Source organism: Hypomesus nipponensis, chromosome 3 (assembly GCF_054491055.1).
Source record: "Hypomesus nipponensis isolate SF chromosome 3, ASM5449105v1, whole genome shotgun sequence".
Lineage (NCBI taxonomy): Eukaryota > Metazoa > Chordata > Actinopteri > Osmeriformes > Osmeridae > Hypomesus > Hypomesus nipponensis.
In genome coordinates this window covers 8,959,772-8,984,212 of record NC_140363.1, presented here as the reverse complement: position 1 = coordinate 8,984,212, position 24,441 = coordinate 8,959,772, and the positions used below count along the sequence as shown (strand labels likewise).

The 24,441-nt window shown below is 46.7% G+C and overlaps 1 protein-coding gene across 6 annotated transcripts in view; it reads right to left on the bottom strand.

Annotated features, from left to right (window-relative positions):
* stxbp6 (syntaxin binding protein 6 (amisyn)) overlaps nt 1-24,441 on the bottom strand; it is a 78,025-nt gene that overhangs the window by 12,902 nt on the left and 40,682 nt on the right. For 3 of the 6 annotated variants that reach the window (XM_084675336.1, XM_084675334.1, XM_084675335.1), the window contains exons 5-6: nt 22,663-22,764; nt 17,998-18,155 (exon numbers count right to left, since the gene is read on the bottom strand). In XM_084675336.1, the coding sequence (XP_084531462.1) occupies nt 17,998-18,155; nt 22,663-22,764 (260 nt within the window). Of the gene's footprint in view, nt 1-13,996; nt 16,012-17,997; nt 18,156-22,662; nt 22,765-24,441 lie in introns of those variants that run through there. The other 3 variants (XM_084675338.1, XM_084675339.1, XM_084675337.1) reach the window with 3 other exon arrangements.

Here is a 24,441-nt window from a genome sequence, read left to right as displayed (position 1 = left end):
TCCAGCATCCTAAAGCCCCTTCATAGTTTCCAGGCAGGAAAGCAAGCCTCGACTTCAAAGACAAGGGTTAGACACAGTCACTGGGTTATTCATGATCAATCAATCCATGCATCCCCCACGCACACGCCCAGCCCACCAGCCAATCAACACGCATCACTTAAGCCACATCCATGTCATGCTAGCATGTTCTGCTGCATGAGCATGTGTAAAGCTGCTGACGTGTAGCACACACACACACCAAGGTCCCTCTGAGGTTGATCAGGTGATGCTGAGCATTCAATATCTCAGTGGAGTCGGTGCAGAGTAGGGGTCAGGGTTCAAAGGTAATCTCTGTAACCCTAACCTCAGGGAGGGCTAGTGAGGGGGGCAGGATTCACGTCTGAGCTTCACAGGTGAAGCATGGCACATCTCGGAAAACCCGTATCTTGTGTTATTGAGCAATATTATTCAATGCAATATTCAAATTCACAAATGCTTTCTGTATGAATGATAGCATACCATCATCAGGTGGCACAGGGGAGCTTCAGCAAGTCCCTATACAGTACACACCCTCTGAACATATGCTAAACACACAACGTCTTCCAGGGAGAAAATGATTTCAAGCTAATTTGCGTTTTAACAGTGATTTTGTTTAATATCTATATAATATAAATGATCTAGCTTTTATCGAAATACTTAAGTAAAGAACAACAAGCTTTTTGGTCACGGTACTGTGGTTCAGCCATGGCATTGCCCATGGTACATTATGCATGGTAGCTAACACTGCCTCGGTTGGTCCTAAATGACTTGGCTACAGAGTGGGACTATAGGAAGAAGTGAGCAGCCTCACGTGGGTCGTGTTCTCATCCGGGGCTGACACACACACACAGACTAATTGGTCTCTTTCATAGACTCCTCTCCCAGTCCCATTGCCTTTGAAGTCTGGCCGCAAAGACAGACACACACTCTATTCTTTTTCACAGTCACGACCGTGTGTCAAATACACACATGCACAAGGGCGCGTGCACACACGCTCGCACACCCACAATTGCATGCTCACACACACACACACACACACACACACACACACACACAGTGCCACCTGCTACAGTGTCGCCCGTTGTTTTATGACCCTCAATTCCACCTGCACACTATCGCTAGCTGGCCGACTTACTCTCTCTCTCTCTGTTTAAGTGAGGGCTGAGTCATAGAGGGAATGGCAGAGCGACTGCACAAACTTCCTCCTCCACACTCATTAGCTTTCGCTTTCAAGGGACCCAGATCATTTACAAAGTGTACTCCAAACCACATTAAAACAAACTAGAATTAAAGGCTTTTTGCTCATGTTAGATACACATAGGTGTATTTCATTTCCAGTCGTTTGATGTCGGTAGTTGAGCCGCCCAGTGAGCGCTTCTGCGTGCAGCACGGTCGAGCTTCAAGGATTTCTACTCTACCATTACGAAACTAAACCCAAAGCCTAATTACCGCACCTCTATACGAAACATTTGGCCGATTAATTCAACTTCAACACTGGCACAAAATGTTCGCAGGGGGAACAGAGAATCACATTAGTAGTGTGTGTTAACGAGTGCTGTGTGTGCGGTTACAGCATAGACACACTTTATAATAAGTGTTACAATCCCTAAAGCAAACCAAGAGTTGTCAAAAAAGGTCTCTCTCTCTCCAATTAAAATGGCTCACAGTTTGTTGCCTTGAAAACCCCCCTACAGATTGTACAGTACAGCGTGGGCTAGATTGGCCTCCTTTGTGACCCTGCCAGTGGAAGGTGAAGGCAGGGCACAGCAGGGCTTAGCCTGGTACCTACCACAGAGAACACAGGCCTACATGCATCCTGTGACGCTCTCTATTGGCCTGCGCTGAGTGATAATGAAACACACACACACACACTTCTATGAATAGAGGCAGTGAAACCCGAGATTCCTCAACTAAACCACTCGAAAGATGCTTGAGATTTCTGCCATGTGTTTACGGTAACAAGGAGCACCTACAGTGTGACAACAGAAGTTATTTTGTGAAAATCAATGACATTTATATTCTAAAATGTAGCAAAAGATGTCCCAGGGCCTTACGCCAACACTACTAATGACAGTTTGCGGCAGACTCTGCGCTTTTTCGCAATAAATTCTGAATTCATGATATTTAATGACCTGCCACTGCTCTCCAGCCCCTCCCTTTCCTGTTGCCGGGTTACTGTAGATATAAGAAACCACAGCAGAACCGTCCATCTGACCCTCAAGCCCATCAGCTGTCAGTCTCTTCTCAGGCTCCAGAGTGATGGTGTGTGGGTCTGGCCTGCCCTCAGAGCCCCCTGAAAGGTCACTAATTACCTGTCATCCCATCTGACAGGCAGACCCCATGACCCACGAGGACCCTGAGCGACAAAGCCAGGCGCTGTCTGTCTACATGCCTGACTGAAAACTCCACCAAGGCCAACCCAGACTCACCCATATAGACCGTCTGTTCGTGTCTCTGGCTGGTCAGCAGCAATGTCAATATCCTGTTCGACCAGACAAAAACTAATATCGGTCATGTAGACAGGATCTAGGATGGTGGTTCAAAGTCTATTTTTGCCTCTCCTGTAAGGACACTCCTCTTGGTGGCCTCTGTCTGTTGATCCAGTGATATACCAGAGGATATGAGCGCAGGACGCCTAGATTAAATGTAAAGCCTCAAAGTCACTGTTATATTTATCACATTGACGCACAGAGGGCTTCGGATGACATTGGCTCACCTGCCACTATGGGCTCCAGCAGGGGGGGGGGTGCGTGAGGGGGGGGTGTGTGTGTGAGAGAGAGAGACAGAGGAAAACAGAGAGAAAAAGAGAGAGCGTGTACAGCACAGTAAGGGAGGGAAAATGTGTGTGTGTTTGGGGGGGGGGGGGTGGCAGAGGGGGGAGCACTACAGACAACAGAGTGGAGAACACATTCAGGTTTGTTAAACCAGGCTGATGTCAGGAGAATGCTGACAGGGCACGACCTCACTCTCCCTGGTGATGAGTTTGTTCATTTGTTTATCTCCTAGTTCAAACAGTCCTTAGCGTCGTTGGTTGGCGGAGGTGAGAGCTACAACCCAAGTGTGAGAAGGTTTCAGTGTGTGCACAGTCTGCTTGGGCTTCCTGGTGTCCACCCTGGTGTGCTCTACCCATATACAATTCCCTTTGTGCTTTGAAAGTCCTAGCTGAGGGGTAAATACATCGTCTGAGCTGGCTCTCTTTTATCTGTCTGTTTTTACAGGATCAGAGAGGAGGACAGATAACTCCTGGCACTCCTCAAACTCTTCCTGACTTGTCAGATGAAGCCCCGGCTCCCGTTCAGAGCCGGCCAGCCTCTTGCCCTCCTACCACACAATCTATTCCTGGACCATCCTCTGCACTTACTACATGGACTGTTTGAACATGGCACTTGGATAGAATCGTCTGCCAAACAATACATGTTAAAAATGGGTGTGTCATTACAAACCAGGACGGGTCCCTTCTGACGGGAGCCAGACAGTATTTAGAGTGTAGTGCGTCTGAGCCTCAACAACTGTCAACACTTGACCTTTGACGCTTGTCCAACGCACGGACTTCTGTCAAAACAGCCACCAGCCAATCCACGACTAGACCCTGCCTCACCTTCTCTGTTCTGAGCTGCCTGTTGTTTTAGCTGCAATGCAGTCGTCCTGCGCGCACACACACACACGCACACACACGGCCACGCCACTGGGGAGAGAGGAGGAGAAACAGATCGAAGTGGTGTCAACTGGAAATGCTGTTGGAGCCGAGAAAGAAAAAAAGGAAAGTGAAGAAAGAAAGAAAGGGACAAACATGAATAAAAAATGAATGCGGAAACTCAATGAAGTGGCTGCCTCCTGCAAGGCAATGCGATCTCCTCCTCCAGCCTCATTCATCCCCGGCTCTATTAGGCCAGCTTCATTACAGGGACAGGAAGCTAGGTGTGATGATTAGTGGGAGCGCCCATTAAATAGACCGGACCTCCGGAGGCAGATGTCAGCAGTGCTGCACTGATCAGCCTCAATTAGGCTCCACTAATTAGACCGGTCCCGGACACTTTCCTTTTTGCTTGGCTAACACCTTGGGAACGGACTTTGTGACGATTTGCAGTGACACCTGTTTGAGGCGTGGAGGCGGGAGGGGGTGGGAGGGCGATTAGAGGACCTGTCATTGTGAGAGGTCTGATCTGTTAATCCACAAGTGGGCCACCGGGTGGGGGGTGGCGAGATAAGGGGAGGAAGATACAGGCCGGGGAAAATAAAGATAAACAAACAGACAAAGAATAAACAGACAGATGGGGATGAGGGGCAAAAGTGAATGGATGAGAAGCTGCATTTGTGTGCGAATAGCTGAGAGAGAGAGATGCTGAATGAGAGAAAGAGAGAGTCACGTTTTTTTCCTGCTGACAAGCAGGTTGAACAAACAGAGGCCAGTGAGAGATGATGACACGAGGGCGTGTCCTCCTGACCCACTTTTCCCAGCATCCTTCGAGACAGCTCCTGCCTGGCCTTAATCCCCTTTCCTAGACGTTCACATTCCCTTCACTCCTGCCCCTTTCCCCTCCTTCCCCCTCACCCCCCCCACAAACACACACAATGTTTTTTGTTGCGGTGGGGGCGGGGGTGTGGTGCATATGGACAGTGTGCGGCACATGCACTGTGCTAACAGCGGAATTTGAATGACTTATTACAGGACAGAATACAAATGGGGAGAATGAGAAAGAGGATAATGAGACAGATTCATTGCAAGGAAGAGATACCAAGAAAAGGTAAGAGGTAGTGAAAGAGTGAGGGAGCAGTCCAGCAAGCAGAATGAAACAAGTGTCTTTAGTTGAGTGCAGTCATAATGCTGGAAAAGGGACCTTAGGAAAGATGTGAGGAACACACGACTTATCTCTGAATGTGATTAAACTGACTGTGGGACGCCTAATGTTTAACCTACATAACGTATCTCTAGTGATTCCACTGCTAGTCCCTCTTATCTGCTAATAGAGCCCAATAATCCCAAAGACATGCACAAACTGCCCTGGCAGCTCTGTACTAAAACTGAACAAGATGTTCAGTTACAACAGGGTTTCTAACTCCGCTAACCTGAAGGCAGGTTTGAGGCTGGGGGCCGGTTTGAGGCCAGCCTCTGAGGATGGTTCAGTCTCCATAGTGGGTGTAGGGCAGACGCGGTCTCATCATCATCTCATCAGCTGTCCTCCATGACTCCAAACACCACCTACGCTGAGCTGTGTTTAATCCGTTCTCCAGAGATCCACAGGTCATCTGTCGTCTCTAAATAGATCTTAAGAGTTGTGTATGAAAAATTATGTGTCGGATTTGCTGCAACAGCAGGCAAAATGTGGAGTTCCCACCTTGACATGATGGAAGCTTTGTCCACATCCGCTTTGTCCACATCCTGACTTGTAAGGGCCATTCAAAGAATTGTCAGCTTCTCATACTCAGTCTGCTGGACAGTATCTCTCCCCATCATCTCCCTGAAAATAAATCTCAGTAAATGAATAACTAACTAAATAAATAACTCCCCTTCTCCAATCTGCGTAATCTGCACTCATGTGGAAAAAGTGTGGATTTGAAGGAGAGGAGATGAGGAGAGGAACCCAGTGAGCTGAGCATTTGAGATGCACCCCTGGGCTTTGACCCCCCCCCCCCCCCCCCTGCATGTGATCCCACTGCTTATGTAGGCATGACTGAACCAAGGCCAGAGATGAAGACATATACATTATGTCTCAATGACCACCATATCTCCTCAGGATAGCAGGGCGTCTCTGGTTTTGTGTGTGTGTATGTGTGTATGCATGTATGGTTGTGAGTGCATGCAAATGTGTGAAAATGTGTGTCTGTACAAGAGTGTGTGTGTGTGTGTTTGTGTGTGTGAGAGAGACAGAGAGAGAGAGAGAGAGAGAGAGAGAGAGAGAGAGAGAGAGAGACAGACAGACAGACAGACAGACAGAGATAGAAAGAGAGAGAGACACAGAATGAGAGAGAGGGCAGGACAGAGAAGAAGGGAGAAAACAAACTAGTATTCCAGTAAACCCTCGTCCCTCCTGAGAATCCATTCCTGGAACTACAGTCCCCCTCCGACCTTTGGGAACCAAACACAGATCCATCCCTAGGAAGGACACAGTGTAATAACCGATAGACGATCAATCCAGAGCAGGAACTGGAGATACAGTTGAGATGGTCACACACACACACGCACACACTGGTAGGCTAAAAATATATTGTATGAGATACTAATATTGTTAGAGAGATAGGCTGCTACTCTCCTCCATCACCAACCTCTGTACCCTCTCAATGGTCACGTTCACTTCCGGTCAGGAGCTCTAGGTGTTATGAAGATAAGACACAGACTCTGGGAAGAAGAGAACTCCTCCCAGGTGTGAGAATGGATGCTGCTGGGTCACAGCCGCATGGACACATCCAGAAATGAAGATAAACACAATTTGAGGGATTTCTGTGTCTGTATCGGACCTGCTGGTCTCGTCCTCTCCAGAGAGAGAAGAGACAACCACAGAGAGGAAGAACAGAGGGATGAGATAGGTGGGAGGGGGAGAGGGAGGGTGCTGGGGGTGTTGCTGCAGTGGCGCGGAGCATAACAGACAGCTCAGCAGATATGGGGACCCTGGGTAACTTGTAGGTGCGGGCAGGGAGCAGAGCAGCTGACGATGGCTGGAGCAGGCCCTCCTTCATAGGTTCACCCGGGTTCCTCCACAACTCCGCTAGAGCTGCAGCGCCCCTTGGTGGTGGCCTAAGGAACTGCTCCTCTCCAGAATGGTCAGTTCTGCATTATGTTCTGAAACGGAGTGCGCGAGGAGAACAAGAGGAGGGGAAAGGTGGGTTGGGAGGGGCGGAGGGGGATTTGGGGGAGATGGCAGCACAGTAAAGGAATTTGCTGATTAAAGCATGTGCTGTAACGCTTAATGTTCAAGCTCATTCCAGGGATGTCTTTTGACCGGAACCCAGTTACTGGCAAAGTCCTAACCCCTGAAATGAGGGAGGGCTCTTCTGTCCTTGCCGAGAGACACAGAGAAGGAAGAGGAGGCAATTAAGACCCTGTTAATGAGATCCGGCCCAAGGTTAAGGCTATGCATCACAGGTGTGTGTGTGTGCAGTGGAGAAAGAAAGCCCAAGCCAGGAGTGGGGGGGGGGGGGGGGGGCTAAATCAATATGATTAATCGAAGCTAATTGCAGTCCCGGATCTGTAGGGACCCCAGTTGAAAGGATGGTCACTCCTGGTTCAAGACGTGTCACACAAAATGTTGCCACACATCCACAAAAGAGCTGAATATAAATAAAAGGAAAGTGGAAACAATTCAAGCACTGACATTCTTAAATGGAATACTGTTTTTTACGAAGACATTTAAAACAACTTTTACATTGCTGCTTTTTTAAGGTTATTTACAAGAACTCTCCTGACTTGCTAAAGACACAGATCCAAACTCCTGCTGCGGCAAACGGCACTGCCTCGCTGCCTCATGACGCTGCCTCATGACGCTGCCTCATGACGCTGCCTCATGACGCTGCCTCAGGACGCTGCCTCAGGACGCTGCCTCAGGACGCTGCCTCAGGACGCTGCCTCAGGACGCAGCCTCATGACGCTGCCTCATGACGCTGCCTCATGACGCTGCCTCATGACGCTGCCTCATGACGCTGCCTCATGACGCTGCCTCATGACGCTGCCTCATGACGCTGCCTCATGACGCTGCCTCATGACGCTGCCTCATGACGCTGCCTCATGACGCTGCCTCAGGACGCTGCCTCATGACGCTGCCTCAGGACGCTGCCTCATGACGCTGCCTCAGGACGCTGCCTCATGACGCTGCCTCAGGACGCTGCCTCATGACGCTGCCTCAGGACGCTGCCTCATGACGCTGCCTCAGGACGCTGCCTCATGACGCTGCCTCAGGACGCTGCCTCATGACGCTGCCTCAGGACGCTGCCTCATGACGCTGCCTCATGACGCTGCCTTGACTCTCCTGTGGAGCTCAGGGAACAGAACTATAATCACAGCTGATGTATCAAAGACAAATGCGAAGTGACAGTTGTTGTTATGAGTCGCAGCACCCCCCCCCCCCCCTGCATATTCCACCTTAATTTCGAGCCTTCATACTGCCTGCACTGCAAAACCATACTCCCTTTGCAGAATACTAATAACATGCTTGGGTTGGTGGTTGGTCGGTGTATAGACACGACCTGTCTGGATAACACTATGCTTTGAAAGGCAACAGAGATATCAAAGAAAACTGGCTGAACATACTGGAAGGGAAACTCAACGGCACACACATCCCATTACCTACACACACACACACATGCCTGCACCTACACACACACACACATCCCTGCACCTACACACACACACATCCCTGAACCTACACACACACACACATCCCTGAACCTACACACATACAACCCTGCACCTACACACCCACACATCCCTGCACATACACACACTGTTTTCAAACTGCTATCGTCTTGATTTGTGCTACAAGGTTGACGTTATTCAAACTGACTGAGGGGACCGCACGTACACAAACACACACAAACATACACACACAAACATAGGCCACATTTAATCAGTGCAGCTCTCACCTCTGGCCACAGATCAATGTAAACAGAGTGTGACTGGGGCAGACCGATCTATGTGGGCCCAGCTAACGACCTACCATCCATCACAAGTCCACGTGCAGCTGAGAGGTGTGTGATGTAAGGAACAACGACCAGAGCACAGAATGGGTGGGTTTGGAAGTCCTGGAAAATAAGACAAACGTTGACGTCATCTTATATGCTGAACATCTTCATGTATAGGGCTGGGCTCCATATCATAGGACTGAATAGGGGTTCATATCCCATCTCTCAGGGGTTCATATCCCATCTCTCAGGGGTTCATATCCCATCTCTCAGGGGTTCATATCCCATCTCTCAGGGGTTCATATCCCATCTCTCAGGGGTTCATATCCCATCTCTCAGGGGTTCATATCCCATCTCTCAGGGGTTCATATCCCATCTCTCAAATCCTTTTGTAACAGGTCAGCACCCCCTGCTGTTTCCTACACCCTGGTGTTTCCTACCCCCTGGTGTTTCCTATCCCCTGGTGTTTCCTACCCCCTGGTGTTTCCTACACCCTGGTGTTTCCTATCCCCTGGTGTTTTCTATCCCTTGGTGTTTCCTACACCCTGGTGTTTCCTACACCCTGGTGTTTCCTACACCTTGGTGTTTCCTACACCCTGGTGTTTCCTACCCCCTGGTGTTTCCTACCCCCTGGTGTTCCCTACACCAGGGAAAGGCATTATGTTATTTACTAGAGAACAGCCACTCTGGACTGGGTCAGGGCCATGTCTAACTGAGTGGAACCCACTAAAGACATCATAAATAGTGCCAAGGCCAAACCTCAATCACCTGCATACACACACGCACACACTGGCAGACACACAACCGAATACACGTGAACACACACATGCTCAGAAGTACAGACACACAACCACAAGAAGACATACACACACTGACACTGGAATGGGGAACGCCCTACAGTATCCGACAAGATGATGAAAGAGCTCAACCAATCAGCTTCACTCCAACATAACTGGGCTAGGACGGGCTGGGGGGTTTCTCCACTGCTCTGAGACAGGGGAGTGATTGGCTTGAAATGAACTGTGGCACCCAATCAGTCTCTTCTGTAGGCCAATCCAGCAGAGACTGTATTGCTGCACACTGTAATGTCCCCCAAGCCCCCCCCCCCCCCCCAAGAGCTTAGGAGGTGGGTGAATGTCACCTCATAAACCAGGTTGTTGGGTGTGAGGAGGGAGGGGGGGGGGGGTCATAATGTCATGGTGGTGATTTAATTGTAGGTGACACTATGTGGCATACACCACAGAGACAGAATGCACACACATACAGGAAGAGAGATACAAACACATACATGGTACAGCATACGCTGTACACAAACAACCCAAGGGCTCACATGAAGTGGAATTGGGTCACTGCAGTTCCTCTCTCTCTCTCTCTCTCTCTCTCTCAGATCCCCCCCCTCTCTCTCTCTCTCTCTCTCTCTCTCTCTCTCTCTCTCTCTCTCTCTCTCTCTCTCTCTCTCTCTCTCTCTCTCTCTCTCTCTCTCTCTCTCTCTCTCTCTCTCTCTCTCTCTCTCTCTCTCTCTCTCTCTCTCTCTCTCTCTCTCTCTCCAGACCCTCCTCCCTCCACCTTCATCTCCACCAGGAGCCTAAGCTGGTATTTACACTAAATCAAATTACTTACAGTTACCAGTCAACTACTACTCCACGCACAGACCCGCACGGACCCTCCGGCAACACAATAACCCACTGGATATACATAGAGGCAGACGATTGTGGGGTGCCCGTTATTTATCCCCCGTCTAGTTCTAAAACACAAACAAAAACAAAGGTTTTTTCCCATATACGCACCCACGCAGAAGCTATCCCATCCCTCCCTCCTGCCCCTCATACTGCACACACACACACGCTTCCACTTATTTTACTCTCAACTGATGCTCTCCTTGCTGTCAAGAGTGTGATGAGATGAACAGGAAAAGGGATGTAAGTGAGAGGAGATGGTGAGAAGACAGGGGGAGTGGTACTGCGGAGGGAGGGAGGGAGGGGTAGAGAGGGATGCACGGTGAAGTAGGAGGATAATGAATGATTACTCCGGTGCGGCTGACATTGCACTCCGCAGGAACCCAAAGGCAGAGGGGAGATGGGGAGGAGGGGCGGCCAGATTTAGAGCAGGCAGCTGTTCCGCACCCCCCTTCGCCTCACATCTGCCAAGTCACTGTGGGACGGGCGCCGAGGTGACTTCCACGCCTCCCCCTCTCAGAAGTACACACTGATAGGGTACACACCTTCATACCATATTCACACACATTTATACACACTCCTGACAACTAAAGCCAGCATATACATACACTGCCATCAGGGAATACCATTGCTGGGAAACGGTGTACCTGGACCGCAATGATGTTTTTGTTCAAACTGAAGACCCATACCAAAAAGATTGTGATGCATTGTGGGTTGTGACATTACTTCTGTAACCAAAATGAACATTTTCTGTGACTTGTGCCACATTAGCCTTACTGTTGACCCTGTTCCAACCACTGTCGGTAGGTACCCCACAAGCCTTGACATCTCAGAGATGCTCTGACCCACAACACATTGCCCCTTTTCCAAGTCTCGGGTCTTTACTTCTGCCCATTTCTCATGACTTAACACATTGACTGTGAGAACTGATTGTTTGCTTAGCATCTAATCTACCCAGACCTTGACATGTGCCCTTGTTTGGGGAGATCAACGTTATCCGTTTTCACCTGGTCATACTGCTTCGGGTCAGTGGCAAACTCTCCAGAACCAATCGGAAGCCTTACAGAGTAAGAGAGAGAGGTAAAGCCACTGCACCAACAGGCCTGATGGTGTGGCTTACATCACCGACAGGTGTTACCTAGAATCATGCTGTTGGGAATTGGGAGGGTAAGGGAGAGAGAGGGAGGACATGGAGAAGAAGGGGAGAGAGGGGGAGGACATGAAGAATAAGGGGAGAGAGAGGGAGGACATGGAGAAGAAGGGAGGGAGAGGGAGGCTGGCAGATTAAACGGTGTCGCCCCCGGCCAGGGTAGAAGATGAAGTGGGAGGTATACCGAAGTGGGGGGACTAGGGAAAGTGGTGTGTGTCTGTGTGCGTGTGTGAGTGTGTTTCTATAGGAGGGTGGGGGGAAGAAGGGCCACATCAATCAGCAAACTCTCTGAACCAATGGCAGAGCTCCTTTCGCTGACTGGAATGTCAATGCTCTCATCTCGAGGTGACACACACACACTCCCACCTACTGTACTTAAGTCCTGTGTCATAGAAGTATGTCATCCAAAGGTTTTGCTGTTGTCTATCATAGTCTTGTACATGTAATCATGAACCATGGAAAATGATGGGGCCCACAAAACAGGTGAACTGTAGAGAGAGAGAGAGTGAGAGAGAGAGAGAGAGAGATAGAGAGAGAGTGAGAGAGAGAGAGATAGAGATACAGAGAGAAAGAGATACAGGAGATGGGGGGTGGAGATTACCAAAGTAAGAGTATTTTGAACATTATCTCACTCCAGAGTAAACAGTCTCAGTCCTCCTTTCTTCCCTCCTACTTGTATCAATGTTTGCATCTGTGCATCTGTATCAGGGCTCCGTCAAATACTGTTTGTCATTCTTTCACTGGTGCAATTACCAAGATATTGAACAACTCTGTCAGCCAAATGTCCTCAACACCACACATCAATGTATCCACTACAGTCAAATAACACACAAATGAGCACTTGAGCAGATCAATACAGAACAGTGCAGAGCAATAAAGCCTATGACAACCAATTGAAAGGTTATTTCTGACAGGCAATAGCTCCCCCAGTGGTAAACAGTAGAAAATACAAACAGTACTTATAATATGGGTAAGAACTTTTTTCTTTCTTTTTTTTATGAAACACTTTAAGCACGACTGTATTTACATGCATGTGTTCAGAGACAGGTATAACAAGGAACATCGGCATACTAAAATATTATTCATTCATAACATGTTACCATGGTGCTGTTCAGCAGGTGTTCTGCTTGCACCACATCGGGCTCCTGGGAAAGGTGGGCGGGTTGGGGGGCAGGAGGCAGGGAGGGAAAGGCAAAGCTGAGAAGGTGGGTGGGCGAGTGTCGGCGGGAGAATTCCGGGCAGGTTTTTAGGGAGAAGCAGACGATGATTCACTGTCTGTTAGAGAGTGAGTTACGGGGGCAGAGTCCCGCGCTCGAGCGTTTTATGAGGCACTTAGTTCGTTCTCTCTGGCAGTAAAGATAGATCATGTATTCCTCCATCATTACCACGCTCACTCCCCTCTCCCCGCTTGTCACAGACTACGCATCATTAATTACAGGATTAAAGAACTATTAGGGAGAGGCCGATAGGGTGGAGGATAATATAGATGCCATGACAAGATCCAATTCCGCTCGCTTGCCTCTGCCACCAAATTGAAGTCTTCATCCGATTCGGGGTCTGGCTCCCCGCCGTCGCTTCCTCCCTTATTGCGCTGCCTTTGCTTGAATTCAATACCGAACGTCTACGCCGCAGTCCCGGGCAATTGTACAACATGAGTTTCAGCACTTGGAAGATGCAGCTCATTTCCTGTATATCTAAATCAGCCAGATACAAGTCGGTGTTTAGATAACTCTGGGTAGGCTTCTGAGATTTGCTTTACTGAATAATGGCTAAGGATTGCTGCGGTGGTAGCCTAGGCTACTGTATATATAGGCTACTTTGTGAACAACACTGCACAAAACTATTAGCCTACTGCATACATTAGTTTTACAAGTTACATGTTTTATCAATGTTTTTGTACGTTAATATTTGACGTTCATTATTATATATATATATATATATATATATATATATATATATATATATATATATATATATATATATATATTTCAGACGCCAAGTTCCATATAAAATAACAGACAGAGCTATAAAACTATTAATACATTTAGAGACTGACCCTACCTCCTCAGTCACCCTTTTGCCCATGCTGCTTTATTCATACAGGACACGAGAGAGTAGGCATACACACCACGCCCTTCCCCGCTACCCAAACCCAGACAGCATCATAGGACACAGTTCTGATAATCTGCTACACATACAGACAGACGTCTTAATATTAGACAAATGTTACAGTGTCCGTTGCCTTTGTCAATGGTGGGGATAAAACAACATGTTGCTTTCCACAAATCATTGGCCTGACCACTACTGCACTTTGTCTTTGTCATGTGTTTTCCATTTGCCAATACATAAGTTTAATAAAAATAACCACTTGTGTTCACATTGCCCTCTGTTGTTGAAACTGTAAACTGCAGATACTGATTTAGTTCAGGGCTATGGACTTGACATCACTTTAGGACCCAAGCATGGTTTATTAATGTGAACATTTAACCATGTAATCCAAATTTAAAACAATTTGAATAAAATACCACTTAGATTGTAATGAAATACAGAGGGAGAAGTAGGTGTTTATTCGAGTTAAATAGTACAATCGTCTACTGTATGTAGAACACCAAATATAACTCAAAATACAAACTTGGACGTTGAAATGTTTCTCATTATGTACATTTACGGGTGGTGAAATGTCATAGTCCTCATCAAATGTAAAAAGACAAAACGACAGACAGTTCACATGACGGCTTGAAGTGTTATGAACATTCAAAATATTTGTAGATTACAGTAAACCTATGATTGTGGTCTTTCCCCCTTACTACAACAGTTTCCCATCCATTTCAAACGTTGCACAGCTTTCTTCTTCATAAAACACTTCAAACATACTGCAGGTGTGTCTCCACGACAACATTTGTTAAACCCAGCCCACAATAACCCACATCTCTCCCACATTAACCTGACAGACAACTTACTCAGCCTTCACGCTTTGGTTACCAACCACAGTGTTACCGTGGGAAATATACAAATTAAAACATGTACAGTGACAGACAAGATGGCTGGGATGGTGACATACAGGGTTTAAAAAAGGCACTGACCCATAATCACTGCACAACTGGTAGGAGAAGCCAAAATTGTACATTCTGGCATTGCTATTAGTGGTGATAGTAGATGTTAAAAATCCCACACTCAAATACTGTGCCATGGTTAAAACATACTACTTCAAAATTCAATGAGGACATCCAATGAGACAATAACACAATATAAAGGTTTGAACTTGTCAAACAGACATAATGCAACATAACATAAATTGCGTTTCAATATTTCTTCCTTTATTAAAAAAACAATGAACATCCAAACTGTTAGGTGTATGGCTGAAGCAGATTAGAAGTTGAGGCAACTGGAACTTTGAGGGGAGGACTTAGCAGTGCTCTGCAAGGTCAAGTCGTCAGTGCAACATCAAATATATTAAATCCAAATATAAATGGTATGAGTCTCAACATGTCCGTGGGTGTGAGGGTGGTGTGAGTGTGTGTGTGTGTGTGTGTGTGTGTGTTTGCGTGCGCGCGTTGCTGTCTCACTAGTTAGGAAGCCACAGTTACAGAGCCAGTGTGAGAGCGCAGGTGACAACAGAACTACAACACAAAGCTGCTTTCAGAGACGCATGTTATTGATCAACCTCATGTTTCGTATATCACCAGAATAGATCACCAGAAAAAAAACAGTTTGGGTAAAACAAGCAATCAAATACACAACTTGTGACTGTGGATCAAAGTGTTGAGTCGATTGGGTGGTTTAAATCACTCACGTTGACATTAATAATAGTGGTAGTATAGTTACACATGTAGGCTTTTTACAACAGCAGAAGCTGATATGCACAATGGTACGGAACTACATGTCTTACTTAACAACATACACGTTGAATCTTTTGAGCCAAAACAAGGTCTCTGAATATGTAATTTCTGAAATGTAACCAGCGTTACTGTCTAAATGCTTGTTGTGGACAGAGTGGGTTTGGTTTCGTTTGGGGAAAAGAAAACGTTGAGAAATTGACCGCACGTATTCAGTATAATCTCACTCTACGTCTTATTTTAAGAGATGAAAGGAGACATCAGAAAGTGGAATCATTGTTATCCTTCATCCACGCCGCCACAGGGAACACCAATCTCTTCAGATAGCGTTTCAGAGTTTCTTCTTTTCAGTGTGACAGTTCAACTAGAGACCTGGAAGGTGTGTCTTTGAGTGGTGCTTAAATGTGTCTCTGTGTGTGTGTGTGTCTGGTGGGTCAGGAGGTGAGCACAGTACTTTTCCACCACCAGAGGGAGGTAAAGCGGTAACCGATCAGCTCGACAGCCTCTCTCTCTCTCTCTCTATCTTCCTCCGTGCTCATAGGCACCGTCGCATCATCATTAAGGAAACCCCATCAAATTAAAGTGTTAACAAATGTAATCATATTAAAAATTGTAAAAAAGAATCAAATGCGAGATCCGTCCCATGTGGCGCCTGGGGATAGGCTGTCCCTCCCAAGAAGGTGTGGCCAGAGGTCTAACACTTGTGCTTCATGGCCAGCTGAGGGGAGAGAGAACAGAGAGACGGAGGGACACAGAAAGAGGGGGAACCCAACAAAAGGAGAAAGACAAAGAGGGAGAGCGCAGAAGAGGAAGGAAAAACAAATTGAGTTATCACACTATGGATGCTTTTACAAAACGGTGCAAGCCCCATGTTTAGTAAATGCCCTTCGTTGGTATTTTGAAAACCATGAAGAAGCTAAAAAAGTGAGTGTGTGTGTGTGAGAGAAAGATGGAGAGTGAGCGAGAGCGAGAGCAAGAGACAGACAGACAGACAAACAGACAAACAATCCTTCTGCCCTGAGCCCACCAGATGAGGGGCCACACATCTGACAGGCAGAGTAATGCAGAGCCTCTCTCTGCATATAGTCCTCTCTGCCAGAGAGGAAGAGAAGCTATTAGGGTCTCCTCAGTCTTCCGGCGCTGGTAAGACGCAAGGCCCTTGTTTTTATTCAGGCGGTGACTAGGGCACCCGGTGACTTCATTAATCTAATTAACGAGGGTTCTAACGGGCCTGGCAGTTCGCTCGTTAGGGAAAAGGCCAGGGCCACCAATCTAATTCACTAGAGCGGCACTATTAACTAGAGCGGACACACACACACACACACACACACACACACACACACACACACACACACAAACCCCACAGACACACAAAGCAATTACAAATAGCATTTGTGAGCTTATATGCACGTGCTGTACACTCGAGTGCATATAAGCTCACAAATGCTAAATTATATACTATATACAGGGCTTTATTTGTTCATTTGAAAGAGAAACAATCTGGTCCAGGTGGGGGCAGCAGAGTAGCACAGGAGGCCGTACATTGGGAATCAGCAAGGCTCCAAATGGGCCGATGTCAGCCACACAGGCTGATGTCATTAGGTTTGTTTACATATGTTTAAAAATGGCAGAGCACGCAACCAGAAGACCACAAGAGGAAGCACAGCTATTAAATGTTCATATGTCGTATGAGACAGTGCATGTTTGTCCTGGTGGGGCATCCAGTCAAATCTGTCAGACTGAACAGGAAGACTGAACAATAGCACTGTACCTACAGTACGGTTACATGGTCTATATGACAGGCTGTGCCCCTGTACAAAGACCAGAAGAAAGAAACGCTTGTGTGAATCTTGACACAAAAAGCAACCAAACCAAAACAGGCCACAAAATTAGGCACTTAACGTCTAGGATTTTACGGGGAAGGGAGTAAAAAACAATTGAGTTCCACAGACGTCCTCTCGCTGGGTGAGAGACATAGACGAGCACCGTCTTTTTCTAAATTGTTCCCGCACTGCTGCATTCTTCTAATTTGGCACCGCTGGAGTTTTATCTGAGAGAAGTCACAGGGCGAGACAGAACTTTTAAAAGGCTTTCGATGAGACAACCGTTATCGTTATGGCCATGCATTATTCATATTTTGTCATTGGAGCCATTCTCTTCATGACCACGGCTTCATTTAGAAATTAATTTGCACCCGTGGCCGGACATCAGTGGAAGTGACATTGTGAGTACGCCATTAAAAAGTTAGGAATAATCAGGATGGTGGGCGTGCATACTGGAAGCATGAAGGGCTTCCATTTTTACACTGGATTCCATTTTTCAGCTAAATGAAATAATGTCAATGTCGTCGTTAAGCATCGTGCAATTTGACATCCCGACATGGAAGGGGCAGGGATGAATGGATCAAAAGGGAGGAGGAGAGAGAACCCCATGCAGTGAAGAGTGGATGAGGAGAAAAGAGAAAGGAGAGGAAGAAATCCTGACATACATAAATGCCAGCTCGCCAGTAAAGGCCCCTGGCAGTACAACATTACCTCAGGACTAAACAACATTGTGGATCTTTTTGCTGAGTGTATCCATTTTAGTACTGAGAGCTAAGAAAGTAAATTAAAAAGTCATATTACTGACTAAGGAGAATCTATGTCCTGATACATGGGGCTCTGGAGTTGTGTGGTAATATTCTGGACGGCGTGTGCGCCCTCACCTTGTGAGCCGTGACTGAGAACTGCTCGGCACTATTCTTCATCTCACCGGTCTTCTCCTCTGCCCGGCCCAACCTCTCGCCGCGCTCGTTGAGAGCCTGGCTGGCCTTCTGCACAGCGCTGGTCACGCTGCCCGCCGCAGTGTGGAGTATACTGTTACCTGGAGGAGGGAAGGAAGGGGAGGAGGGGGTAAGGAGAAAAAAGAGAGTGTTAGAAAAGATGGAGGGATGCAGGTTGAGGAAAGGGATAGCGAGGGAGGGAGATTGGGAGAGGATGGGAGTTTGAGAAAGAGGGAGCGTGAAGACAGTGGGAGTGAGGAGAGAGAAACACGTAAAAAAAAGAAAACAAGCGCTCTATACACCTTACAAAAGTGTAAAGTTGAAAACACATTATTGATGCTCATCACTGTTAATGAATAACTTTTAGAAGCCACCTGTTCCCTTACCTTGCAGTTATGCATAGGTCAGACCCCTCTGTCAGAGAGGAGTGAAAGTGCTGTAGAGAAAAGAGGTGTACCCACCACACTGTGTTGAGACCAGAAGAGTCATGGGAAGCCGGCTAATGAGTTTCTCTCAAAGACCGATATCCTGAGAGGTGCGAGCCAACGAAATTAACCTCTGTCAGAAACACAGTGGGCACCAACCCCCCCTCATCAGTCTACGACAGCACTCGGTTTTCTGCCATTTTAATTTCTTTTTTTGAACGTCCTTCCATTGCCCGTCCCAGTCAGCTGAGAGGACACTACTCCTAGTTCACACCACTCTTAACCATCCCCAGGTGCTCTATAAGGGCCTCTCTCATCCTCCTCCCCAAATCCAATATGCTTCCCAGTCACCCCCCCTCAGCTCAGACCAGATTGATGAAGGTGGAGTGTGTGCTGGGGGCTGGCTGTGTGTACCAAGAAGCCATAGCCCACCCCGGTGCTGAGGAGGAACTTTCTGAACAGCCATTTATCTTTGGCAACACGGCTGGTGCCATGACGCTTTCCCTCCTAGCCTCACTCAGAGTAACTAACCCGGTTGAGGCACTCCAAACTACCTCCCTGACGCTTTTCCCGTTCAAATCTTTCTCTGGCGCGGAGCACTGCATCTCGCTGGATCCTGACCAGCGTGTCATTTCCCGAGGACACCTTACGCATTGTGCGTTTGAAGCCGCTTCCATCGTCGGCGAGGCTCGTCCGCTTCGATTGTCCCGGGAGACAAAGAGGATGTTCTGATCAATGTACCAAGGTTCAGAACAGAACCATTCTTCAATGGAACAAAAGAACTGGTACCCAAATTTCTTTTCTTTTTTTTCGTTCGGTTTTGTGGTAAGAACAAAGGACCAACAGATAAACACACCCGAAACAGACTGGTCTGACAATGTGCGTCTCTCAGTAGCCTGGCAATGGTAGGACAATGGAGCCCAATGTAACTGACGCCATCAGCACCGTGCCACAGGAACCTGAGCGGGGCTTGCTTTGGGAGGTTTTTTAAAAGCGACCACAAACACAGTGTCAACACTAAGATGAGCTTCCCAGTCTCCACTTTGAATGATGAGGTGACTCATATTGTCATCGCATGGGCCAGGTCTATGCAGGGTCGGTAACAGTCCAACAGCAGATGGAGAGGCCAGCTGGCTTTCTTTCAAAAGAAGTTAACTTTGATGAAGTCCAAATTGTTGACACTTTCTTCCTACACACACAAACAAACCCTTTCCTTCAAGCAAGTTTCCCAGACAGAATAAATCGATTACAGATAACAGTATGCCCTTCCCTCAAGGCTCTGTGTTTGATTACTTTTTGGGCAAAGTGAAGGTTTCTTCCATTGATCTACTATACAGCGACAGGAGTAAACATCCCCCATCAAATAAATGTAATAAATGCCAATCAGCACTTTCTCCTTATTTACAATAGAGTGGTTCCTACTAATTAGAATCTGCATCCTATCTTAGAAACTGTTCATCACAACCCGTTAGAGAGTTTTTAGAAACTCCTACTATTGTATGACAGAAGGCATCTGTTTCTGAAACACATGTCCAGACCTCTTCACCTTTACACAGATCCCTCCTAATTCCCTCCTCCTCCCAGGGAGCCCAGAGACTGACACTCCTCTCAACCTCCATCCCACACACAAACACACACACACACACGATCACTCTTTTCAACCCTAGCTGTGGTGTGGGCTGCCCCTAAAGTGAATGTAATTAAACAACTGGAAAGGTTAGAGTGCTGCTTGACTATCATGTGTGCCTTTACTCTGCAGAGCTGATTAGGGGGCAGAGAGACATGAAGATACTATAAACAGAGGCTGGAGGAGGAGGAGGTGTTTGGCCTCCTCATCGTCTAAGCCGGTCCACAGAGGAGTTGGGAGAGCCAGGGATTTTGTTTTCAAACAACAGCTACTGTGTCCTTTTTCAACCAGACTGTACAAAAGTTTATTTCGAACACCTGTCACTAGTGAGGAAAAAGAAGGTTGGAAACAATGATTTTTGGCAACAAGACCATTAGCCCACATTCTATCTGGTTAATCTCAGATAACAAATATAACGGTATGTCCTGTTAAAAAAATCTGACCGTCTTCATTGTTGACTACATCCTATTGTAGCGTACGTCAAGGACGCTCCTTCTAGCCACGCAGGAAGAATGTGTTCTCCCTACGCCCACGTTATAACCAAGGGTGGGACTGTCAAAAACAGCAGACAGAACAAAAGACTAGATCTTATGTTGTGACACGTCCTGAGAAGTGAAAAAAATATATACAAAAACGTTTAACAAAACCCATAGAGGAGAGGGGGGCTGTACTGTACAGTAAATAACATGGCCCCTGTCCGGCCTCTCAGCCTCTAATCACGAGATGAGGCCACAAGGCTGCAGTGACGAGAACAGGGCCTGATGGTAATCAACATGGGCCTGTCAGGACCACTGAGAGCGAAGGGGGATGGCTGTCAGTCTACATGTTCCTCAAGCATCCTGTTGGGAGTGCTTACAGAACAAAAACAGTTAGACAGCCATGTATACAAGAGACACACACACATCAGATCCATTATCTGAAGGCGTGAATTATCATATTGATCCCATGCCAGGATGCTCAGGGGCATGCTTTACGGGGGTGTCTAAAGAGAAGGAGATGATCTGCTCTTTCCTGTGTGCAGTTGCAGCACCGCCTGCTAATGTGCCCTTAAACACATCTCGTCAGACAGCTTTCATATCAGCTGGCGAGTCAACTGCCATTTTTGTTTTGGACCTGGAAGTGGAGTATGTCATGCAAGAACAGAGGGAGAGTGAGGTGTGAGGGAAAGAGAGAGGACGATTTGTGTGACGCTTTTGTTCCTGTTTTAGGGCTCCACCGACAAATGTCGTCATTCACGCACAGGAGCAATTACCGATATATTGAACAACTCTGTCAGCCAGGCGTCCTCAACACCACACATCAATGTATCCACTCCAGTCAAATCACACACAAGTGACCACTTGAGCAGATCAATAAATCAAGAGCAATAAATATAACAATAGGAGACAAGCTGTTGCTTGTGGCGGCCAACTTAAGATTGGTATTCTAAGTAATAGATAGTTCATTGTGAACTCCCCAACACGCTACCCTTTTCCAACAGAGGGGCATCATGCTGACACACACCTGCTGTGAGAACTTCTCCCCAGCTGGCATGGACGATAGCACTTTTATCTCTTCTTGGCAGATTAACCGTCAAATCCAGAAGTAGATGTTCCCGAAAACGACCACCCCCCTCCTCCCACAACCCCCAGCCCCTCGTCTACTTCATTAACCCAAAGCTTGACAGTTTTGACATTAACACGGCCTGGCTCTCACAGGATAGGTGCGGAATGTTACTTTGTATATTTGAGCTCCCAGATATGTTCTATTCCAACATTGAAGGGGACGGTTTGAACTAACAGCATCCTCCAACACTGGAGGTCATTAGGGTGAAGAAAAGGAAAGGTTGCCTCTGAAACACAGTTTCCACACCCAGATCTTGTGGCTACTGAGGTTCCTTTTAGTGAAGTCACTGTTATGCTAGCTCTGAGGACGCAGTGAGAGACCAAAGATGCTAATGTGAACAAACACAGAACACACTGTCCTCAATGTAAGACAGTGAGATACGCACCCCTGACAGCTAAATCGCTAAGAGTTATTCACGTCCACTGCTTTTTTTTCCCCCCTTGGAGTGCTTATCCTTAGATACATATCCAGAAAAATACATATTTAACGATTGCACATCCTAAACACTTATAATCTTATGCATCACAGACGCATCTATTTGAATGAAAACAATCACACTGACATGACATAATGTATAGGGAACATAATATGGAGACAGTTCTTCAGTTTATTGTGTCATTGTACCGCCCCAGTGTTTGAACAAGCCGTGAACCCATCACAGCGGGATCCCTGTTTGGGCTGGAAAGTTGTAAATAAGATGATGTGAATCAACCTAACTCAACAGAACTATACTTGTCAAGACCTCTTTACCAAAGCCATGACAGCACGGCTTATTAATATTATAAGTATGATATTGTTTGTATCATAAGCATGATACAAATATGAACAGAAACCGGATAACATAAATCATAAACACTGATATACTAACATTTTAAGGAAGTAAACTTAATGAAAGAATAACTGCTGTTTAGGTTTGAGTGACATAACAGACTCCATTTTCCACAAACTTACCTCGTCTCAGTAGATGAGCTTGGCTTGTAACCATCTCTTTCCTCATTCTGTTTAAAAAGACCTTGCATCTGAAAATAACTGAATTTGAGGGCTGCTCTTCGGCTACAAGAAAACATCAGAAAGGGATGTTTAAAATATGTAATTTGTGCCCATTTGATATATTTGATGTATTAGTTTTTAGTTATTACTGCATCAAAAACAGTTTAATTGGACCTCTGTGTTAATGAGGTCAAAGAGTTAACTGTTTCACAAGGGGGAGTGGGAGTTTATTAGAAAACATAGCAGTCAGTTACAAATTTAAAATGAACTGGGGAGAGCTGGCCTACACTACCACAGAAAAAAATGTAAACATTGTAGACATCCTTTGTCCTTAGTTAGACTGAAAAGCAGAGGAAGTGGAAGTCAGTGGAAGGGGGGCTACGCTGTGTACCAAGGACTGAGCCGATAACGAAGCAATTACAAAGTTCAGCTAGGCGGCTTTTACTTCAGGTCCAATTACACAGACCATCAGGCATTAAAACACGTGCTGTTACGCCTCCACCGCAGGGTCCTGAATGAATCCTTTACCTCCTCCACGAGAGAAGCTTTCTCAAGTTCAAAATCACTCTTGTAGGATTTTTTTGACAAAACAAGACTGTTAATGACTGGTGCGAAAAAAAAAGAAGAAAAAAGGTAAGTTCTGTCAAGCAGATGAGACTTAGTCAACTTGCCGAGGGTAGCGCATTATTGTTCTGAACACATCGCCTGGAGAAGCTGCCCAATGTTGAGACCTAATGTTCTTTTTCGAGGTGAATGATGAAGAACAAGATTCTGTGTGTGCTCATCTCACACAAGGAGACTTCAACCATTCTCCTCCTGTCAACCTATTAAGTATACACATTGCGCAAGGACATCAGTCCTCAAGACTGTCCAATTAAAACCATGTTCCCTCATTCTTCTCCCAGAGAGACAAGTCATTACTTTGCTTGCTCACGACCAACAAAGAGACAAAAGAAGGACCAGGATCTTCTGTACACTAGATAATTGCCTGTCCAGATGATCAGGTAGCTCTGTCCATGTTTGTATCTGTTAAAGCCAATCAAATAAAACTAGAGGAGCTGCAGTCCAGAACGATTATGTGTCAGCACTGCTTGTCTTTTTGCTAGCATCTTAGTGTGAAGCATGTGACAGAAGGTTCCTCCGTCGCACTCACATGACCTGCCCAGCCATCACCAAAACCTAGAACTGATCTTGTCAACCCCCGAGAAGGTAGCCACGATGACCATGCAGAAGGTTGGTCAGGAGTAAACAGAAGGCAAGGTTACAGTATGTCTTACCCTTTTGTCTTGTCTTAAACTTCTTAAAATTATTTCTCCTACAGCCATTCCTAAGTGCTGTTTCGAAGGATTCACGGCAGTGATATTCATTTCCGACCTTTACGGAATAACTACAGGAACATTAAGCTCCAGAATTACACAACGTTGTGAAGATTTAACTGAACTACTTCTTCTGGGTCTGCTTCTGTGGTCTCGGTGGAGGAAAAGTAGTCCCGTACGGTTATGGTCCCACACCTGAGCAGCGTCATGTGATTTGTTTTGCACTGGTGTGAGACTTAAACCGGAGGGGACATTGTTCGACAGCCCGCTGGCATCCCCATCCTCTGCCCCTGTCACTGGAAACCCGGCCTTGGGCGGGCGGGTCTGTCAGCTCTGCTGGGCGTCACACTGCCAACCATGCAGCAGGCTGAGGGAGATCAAGCTCCCCGTCAGATCACTGGCTACACGGTGGATAGCCGGGTTG